We start from the raw sequence: 8060 nt of genomic DNA on the forward strand, positions 1-8060 counted from the left end.
CACCCCAGGATCCTCAAGCTCACCCTGCCCCAGCTGCACCCCCCAGCACAGTGGGACCACAGTGCTCAGCACCAGGCTGAGTGCTGGAGGAACCTCTGTGAGCCCAGGCTGGTGGCAGTGCTGGGGTGAGGTGACACCACAGCACACCGACTTGCCACGAGCAAGACTTGCTGCACGCTGGGGGACTCAAGGGGATGTGGCAGTGCCACCTATCCAGGGGTGAAATGGAAGGAGGCAGTGCTGAAAACGTGCAGAGCCAGGCTTGATATTGGCCCCTCCTGCTGCTGGTGCGGGTTTGAGGGAAGGGGACGGTCAGGACATCCCTTCTGGGCACAGGAACCAGCTGAGAGAAGATAAAACCGCAATGAAAAGGTCACAAGGCATGAGAACCCTCTCGTGTGGCACGCTGGCTACCGCGCCCCCTCCTCCCTGCTGTCGGGGAACATCTCTGCTCTGCCTGCGGTTGCAGCGCTGATCCTCGGGTCCATGGGCAGGCATCCTGCCTGGAGCAGCATCCCAGGGAGCTGCCCTGGGGGGGCTTGCACAGGTGACACGGAGAGCCAATCTCAATCTGTATCAGCCAAACCACCTTCTTCCCGGTCTCCCTCCTCACACGTTTTTACAGGGATATTAATTTCCACACCATTTATTCCAGGAGAGCTTTTTCCAGCTCCTAGAGATTTATGAGGCAGATGATGATTCTCACTCACGCTCCAGGACCTGGTGTCTCCAGATCCACCTTGGGAAGTGGATGGACACGTGCAAATGAGAACCTCCCAGCCCCTCTTGCCACCATCAGCCACCTCACTCGGGGCTCTTTGTTCCAAGTCACTCTTAATTTCCTGCTTTCCATTGTCTCTCTGATAAGTGATGGAAGAAGGAGGGGAAGGAATAGCTATTATTTAATTGCTTTCAGGATCTCAAATAAACCAGAGCAGGGGTTCTCTCCCCCAGACCTGTCCTTTTGAGTCTTCCTCCTGTCACCATTACTGGGTAACTGCCGAGACAGAAGCCACCCCTATTGCACAAGTCCCCAGAGACCCCAGACCCGTGGGCAATCCCCACACCACCTTCCCTGGGCTGTTCCCAGCCAGCAAGAGCCTGCCTTGCCTTGCCCTCGGTGGAAAGTGCAAAATCCTTGGGCCGAGGTCCTCCCAAGCTTCCCGAGAGACTCTGTGATTCCCAGAAACCTCTTGGGGGTCTCCAGCTGGGGTGACAGCGTGGCCATCGCCCTGCCCTGTCCCTCCCCTCCTGGAGACACCAGGAGGAGCTGAGCCTTCTGCATCGTCACTGGAACCAAAATGTTTCTGGAGCAGGTGCCGGGGAGAGCAAGGTGGGCAGGACGGGCAGGGGCGGGCAGAGCAGGGTGGGCAGCAGGGGCGGGCAGAGCAGGGTGGGCAGCGCGGTCTGTCCCCGCCCCGGCCCCGCGGAGCCGCCCCACGCGGGGCGGGGCGCAGCCGGTGCCGCTGGGTCCGGCGGAGCCGCGGCGGGGACAGCGGGTGCGCGGAGCGGAGCCAGAGCCGTGTGGAGCGGAGCGGAGGGCGATGCCGGAGCTTCCCCGCTGCCTGCGGGGCCGGGGGCAGGTGAGCGGCGGGGCCGCGCTCGGGGCAGCACCGCCCGGTGCCCCGGGAGCGGAGGGATGGGAGCGGGGGGGGCGGCTCCTCCGCCCGAGCTCATCCTCCACCGGAGCCGTCCGAGCTCGGGGTGTCCGTCCCGGCTCGGGGGTGGCCGGGAAGGGGCTGAGGCACCCCCACCCCCGAACGGCGTGGCAAGGGGGAAGGTTTTCTTTCCCCCAGCGCTCGGTGCTCCCGGTGTCGGTGGTACCCAGCCGGGAATCTGCGGTTGGGTTTTGGGAGTCAGGAGGACTCCAGTAGCGCTGGAGTCGGGAGGAGCTGTGATGTGTCCAGGCAGAAACATCTCCGGAGGGGGGAGGTGGTTTGGGGAAAGCCCCTCCAGGGAGCATCTCTCCCACTGAGCTTGGCAGCAGGATGGGCAAGTCCTCCCCAGGAATCGCTTCATTTCTATGATCTGATTTCTAGAATCTTCTCCTCTCTCCCCAGAGCAAGAGAAGATGACATCTCAGCTCCTCTGAACCAGCAGTGCCCAGGGATCTGCAGAGCCATGGAGCTGGAATACGAGCTGCCCAACACCACCGCCTTCTGGTTCTCCCCAGCTTCCCCCTTCGACAACTTCTCGGTGGAGGTGCCCACCAACGCCTCGCAGAACGTCACGGGCCAGCACTTCGACCTGACCAGCAACGCCATCCTCACCTTCATCTACTTCGTGGTCTGCATCATAGGGCTGTGCGGCAACACGCTGGTGATCTACGTCATCCTTCGTTATGCCAAGATGAAGACCATCACCAACATCTACATCCTCAACCTGGCCATCGCAGACGAGCTGTTCATGCTTGGCCTGCCCTTCCTGGCCATGCAGGTTGCCCTGGTCCACTGGCCCTTTGGCAAAGCCATCTGCAGAATTGTAATGACGGTCGACGGGATCAACCAGTTCACCAGTATCTTCTGCCTGACAGTTATGAGCATTGACCGGTACCTGGCTGTCGTCCATCCCATTAAATCTGCCAAATGGAGGCGACCCAGGACAGCCAAAATGATCAATGTGGCCGTTTGGGGTGTCTCCCTGTTGGTGATCATGCCCATCATGATTTATGCTGGGGTGCAGCATAACCACGGCAGGAGTAGCTGCACCATCATCTGGCCAGGAGAATCGGGTGCTTGGTACACAGGCTTCATCATCTATGCCTTCATCTTGGGCTTCCTGGTGCCTCTCACCATTATCTGTCTTTGCTACTTGTTCATCATTATCAAAGTCAAGTCTTCAGGCATCAGAGTGGGCTCCTCCAAGAGGAAAAAGTCTGAGAAGAAAGTCACCAGGATGGTCTCCATTGTGGTTGCTGTCTTCATCTTCTGCTGGCTCCCCTTCTACATCTTCAATGTCTCCTCAGTCTCTGTCCTGATTGTGCCCACACCTGTCCTCAAGGGCATGTTCGACTTCGTGGTGGTCCTCAGTTATGCAAACAGCTGTGCCAACCCCATCCTTTATGCCTTTTTGTCTGACAACTTCAAGAAGAGCTTCCAGAACGTCCTCTGCCTGGTGAAGGTCAGTGGCATGGATGAGGCAGACCGAAGTGACAGCAAGCAGGACAAATCCAGGCTCAACGAGACCACAGAAACCCAAAGGACCTTGCTCAATGGTGACCTGCAGACGAGCATCTGAGCGTTCAGTGGGGTTGTCCTTCCTCTGCTCTCCTCTCCCCACCTGCTTCCAACTGGCAGTGGCACACATGGAATAGGGGCAGGAGTGCCAGCTTAGGGAACAGCAGTGCACACATAGATGGGTGACAGGAGTCCTCGTCTGGGCTCCTCCTGAGCTGCTGGTGGGTTGATTTTCAAGTGCTGGCAAGGATAATGGATCAAGAGGAGCTGCCTCGCCAGGAAAACAAAGACAACTTGTAGCAACGCAGCACGTTTCAACACCAAAGTGCCACCATGGGCCACAGCCATCACCAGGGTGGCTCTGCTGGCTTCCCTAGTGTTACCCTCGGGGCCCATTTGCTTTGGGTGCTCTGCCCAGAATGGGTGCTTTCACATGGACACAAACACACTTCAGGAGGAGCCGAGGCCATGGATGTGTGCCAGCGTGTGTGCCACTGTGGAGATGCACCATCTCATAGCCAAGACCTGGTGGGAACTCCCTGCAGAGCCCACGCATGCTCCTGCAGTCGCCCCCTCCCCGAGGAGACAAGGATATTGAGGGCTGCATTTCGCCTGGCTTATAAATGACTCCAATCCCTCCCCTGCCCCAAGCCATCCTGCTGCTGTTTGACTGCAGCATCCCCAAGGGCCACCCTGCCCAGAGGTGACACACCAGAACCAGGGCTCTGCCAGCCCGGCAGCCCCTCTGCTCTCACCACACTTCTCCTGTGCCTCCTGCAGCCCTGCCATCTCCCTCGGCAGGAGAGCCCTTTCCCTTCTCCCGCCGGGACGTCACCTGCTCGCAGGTTTTCTCCTCAGATGAAAAGGATTTCCCTTCTTTTTTTCCTCCCAAGCAGCTGCTCTCCCTCCACATCTGCTCGCCGTCAGTCCCACGCTGTGCCGGCAGCCGAGACCGCTGCTCTCCCTGGGGAACCGTGGCCAGACTCGCTGAGCAGCCACAGCACGATTGCCTGGCTCTAACTCCCGGAGGAAAATCCTTAGGAGCGTTCAAACAGCAGCAGAACAGCAGGGGTTTGGAGCGCCCTGGCACGGGCTGTGGCACATCCTGCTGCCACCAGCTCCTACGGCTTGTCCTGAATCGCTGGGGAGCCAGCCCCGACCAGCCACTGGTGACACCCGTCCTGCTGCTTCCAGGCAAGTCACGCCAGAAGAAGGGGTGATAGCAAGGATGGGCGATGGGAGGTGGGGGGTGCTGGGGACTTGGCCCCCACCCTCATCCAAGCCAAAGGGATGGGGCAGAGCAGGCGACAGCATTTCCAGCTGTGGGGAAGAGCAGGGCAGCACGTGTCCCGCTTGTCCCTCCCCTGCGCCGCAGCCTGGGTAAGGGGTGACAAGGGGTGCAGTCCACGGTGGGGTGAGGGTGGCAGGTCTGTCCTGGCAACTTGCTCAGGACCCCCCTGGAACAGCCCCTCCAGCTCAGCAGACCCCCCGGGACTGAGGAGCCCTGACCCCTGCTCCTGCCGCGGCCCAGCTGCCCTCGGGGAGCGCGAGGGAAAGCCCAGGGGAGCGGGAGAAGGGTCCTCTTCCTGCCAGAGCACCCGGAGCAGTTTCTGTGCCAGACGCCAGATTCTGTTCACAGGCTCTTGCTCCAGAGCCGAGCCGTGGGAACGCAAGCCTATCAGGTGGAGAAAACAGCCGGATCTCGCTCACCCTCCCCTTCCCATCCCACCCCGGCAGTCGTGGAGCCTCCACCTCGGGCTACAAGCGGTGGGGGAGGCGAGGATGAGCGTTACCCGAGACACCTGCTTTGGGGTCCCACCTTGCTCAGCCACATACCCTGACTCAGTGCTCCGAAAGCACCAGCTCTGGGAGAAGTTTTCCCACGTCCCTGCTCGGGGCATCCCAGGTCCTGGTGTGCCCCCTCAGCACCCCAAAAAGGGCTCAGTGCCAGGCTCAACACCTGCTCCCCAGCACAGCTCTTAGACACCAGCTCCGGGGACACAGCGCAGGGCTTGGGGACTTTCTGAGGAGCAAAGCTGAATATTTTCAGCATTTATTTGCTTTTAACCATTTACTGCTCCTCTGAGGAGCCCGTGTCCGCGCACACGGATGCACTGTTGCTCTTTGAGCACAGCCCCGCACCCGCTTCGTGCGGTGAAGCCGAACCCGGGCTGTGAGACCGCGCCGGCTGCTCTGCTGATGCTGCAGGAATGAAAACACAAGCAGCCTGTCACGCTCCAGTGAAGTACTGGATGGGGGCGGCCGGGGCTTGGTGCAGCCGGAGCCCTCGGTAGGGACGAGGTGTCACAGCTGCAGGGACTTGGGGTGTTTCACATCTGGGGGGGCGGCGAGGGAGTCACCTGTGAGGACAGCAGGGGAGAGGGGGCGTTGAGCCCCCTGCCTCCCATGGGGGCTGGCGTTCGCAGCCCCCAGCAGCAGGGACAGCTCCAGACCTCACCCCAGTCCTGTCCGTGCAAGCCCTGCCAGGAGCAGCCGGGCTGATGCGGGGGGAGATGCCAGTTCCCGGCCGTACCACCAAAGGAGTCTCCAGCAGGAGCCCCTGGCCGGGACCGCTTCCTCTCTGTGCTGCTTTAATGTTGCGAACACGGGAAGCCCGGGTTTCTAGCCCTGGGAAGGACCCGTGTCCAGCAGTGCATGTGCCCAGGCCAGCGTTGTCCTGGCAAATCCCCCCAGCAGTGACATTTCTGGCAGCTCAGAGCCGTGGTCTGAAATACCCCGTGTCCCCCTTTGCACCCAGAGGCTCTCCCGGGCTGCGAATAACCGGGCTGCAGGTGAGGAGCAGGGGAAGCAGGGGACTGCCACCACATCCCAAAGGCCACCGTGGTGGGACGCTTAGGGCAGGAGGAGACTCCCGAGGGGTGCCAGGGCACCCACAGCCAGCCCACTGCAGCCCACCTCAGGAGAAAGGGCAGGAGAGAGAAATATGGAGTGAGCAGGGGAGGGAACTGCAGCACAACGCTGGCAGTAAAACCAGCAACATAAACCCTTCTGCTGGTTCAGTGCTGACTAATAAACAGCAGCACCGTTGCTGCTGCGAGTAACAAAGTTTTCTTGCCCAGCCACTTAATTTTAGTGGGAACTTGACCTCATATTGGGACTGCTCTGAAAAGCCTGGCGGGGCTGCTGGCAGTGTAACGAGAAACCGGAGCAAATCGGCTGATCCTGCGAGTGCTGGAGCGGCTCCGCTGCCACTTCACACACAGCCTGTCCCCAGGCAAGTGAGATTGATTCCAGCTCCCACCTGCCCGGCTGGAGCAGCAGGAACGGATTTACTACAAATGGGAGGTGATGAGAAGCAGAAACCTGCCTGTCCCAAAGAGCTCCCCTGGATGCCAGGAGGAGGGATCTGATCCCACATTCCTTGGAGAAGGTTGCTTTGCTGTGGGGCTGCCTCAGCTGGGGCTCTCACAGGGGTGTTTGCAGTGGGTCACTCTTTTAAGAAACTGCCAGTCCTAACACCTGCATGGACCCCCCAAAACCTGTGAGAAACCAAGTCCCCTTCCCCTCCCTGCCACTGCCTTCCCCCCTGTGCAGACAAGGAGCCCCAGCTTCCCACCGTGTCGACCTCGGACCAAGCCTGGCTCCTGGCACTGTGATGGCCAGTGCTTGATAGCCAAACCCTGCTCTGATGGGCAGGGAGAGGCTGGGTTTGGACCTGGAGCCTTCATGTTCCACCTCTAGAACTCCTGACATCAGCACCAAAGCTGCCTTGGACTCCTTTAAAATAACCATCTCCTAATGAACCCCACTGTCTGACTCTGGAGGGCTTCCCTGACTCTGTCCCGACAGGAAGAGCTTTGTTTTTGATGAAGACTCCACGGTCCCTTCCCTCCTGGACCCCCACAGACACAGGTGACCTGTGCAGCCAGCAATGCCCAGCCAGCCCCACCCCCTGCACCGGCAGCTCTGAGGCTCCGGATCTGTGCTGCTGCTTTCGAGCTGGGTTTGACTCTCACATCTCAGGGGGTTGTTTCAGCCCTTGCTGTGAACAAGACGACTCCAGACCTCTCAGGGAGAAACCTCCATCCCCTCTGCTGGGGCTGCACCAGCTGCACGCTCTGCCCAGGGCTGCTCCAAGGGGGAATCTCCAGCAAGACACGAGCAAAGGGCAGAGCCGACCCCAAACCAGCCTTCCTGCTGCTAAGTCTGAAACAAGAGCTGCTGCTTCCCGACCCAAGGACACCTCTGCCCTTCCCTGCCAGCCTCTGTCCCCCAGGCTCACACCCGTGTCTCCTGCTGGATTTCAGCCCTCTCCCTCCTTGCTTCAAGACCCGGACTACAAAAAGCCAGGGCAGGACAGCCAGGCTGCAGCTTCCTGACCAGAAGGAGAGGAAGGATGACGAGGCTGGGCACCCTGGCCAGGAGGGAAGGGGCAGGTGATTGTACATAGATGTAGATACTAGACATGCAAAAGGTTTTATGATACTGACACTGTGGAGACACTGCAGCCTGTGTTCTGCTGTGGCTGCAGAACAGCCCCTCCTTGTGCACACAGGAGCGAGTCAGACCCAGCCCCTCGGGGGTCCCCTGGCTCCCCCCCACATGCCAGGCAGCTGGTGGCACCATGCACAAGGCAGGAGGGACCCCAGAGGCTGCTCCCACAGTGACAGGAGACTTCTGCAGGGTGAGGCAAGGGGAGATTTGGTCTCTACTAAATGCAAGAGCCCTTCCCTGACAAGCTGGGAATGACCTGGGGGTCACACACACACACACCCCCAGCAGCACTGCACTGCCCCCCTCCTGTACATACACCCCTCTGTACCTGTAGCTGTTCTGTGTAGTGTGCATGGGTCTGCTGTACAGCACATTGTGACTGGAACCCACCCGAGAGCTTTTCTCTGCTGTAAGTCTTGCTTTCCTCTG

General features: G+C 59.9%; 1 protein-coding gene across 1 annotated transcript; it reads left to right on the plus strand.

Annotated features, from left to right (window-relative positions):
• The first annotated feature begins 1553 nt into the window (after window positions 1-1553).
• Window positions 1554-7882, plus strand: SSTR2 (somatostatin receptor 2). The gene is made up of 2 exons (XM_051635196.1): window positions 1554-1583; window positions 2061-7882. Exon 2 carries the CDS (start codon window positions 2122-2124, stop codon window positions 3235-3237), a length of 1116 nt encoding a protein of 371 aa, XP_051491156.1. The 5' UTR covers window positions 1554-1583; window positions 2061-2121; the 3' UTR covers window positions 3238-7882.
• The last annotated feature ends 178 nt before the right edge of the window (window positions 7883-8060 follow it).

This window comes from Apus apus, chromosome 17, assembly GCF_020740795.1.
Source record: "Apus apus isolate bApuApu2 chromosome 17, bApuApu2.pri.cur, whole genome shotgun sequence".
Lineage (NCBI taxonomy): Eukaryota > Metazoa > Chordata > Aves > Apodiformes > Apodidae > Apus > Apus apus.

What these genes read in the sequence shown, in the direction of transcription:
- SSTR2 (XM_051635196.1), top strand. Translation starts at nt 2,122, where the DNA reads ATGGAGCTGGAATACGAGCTGCCCAACACCACCGCCTTCTGGTTCTCC.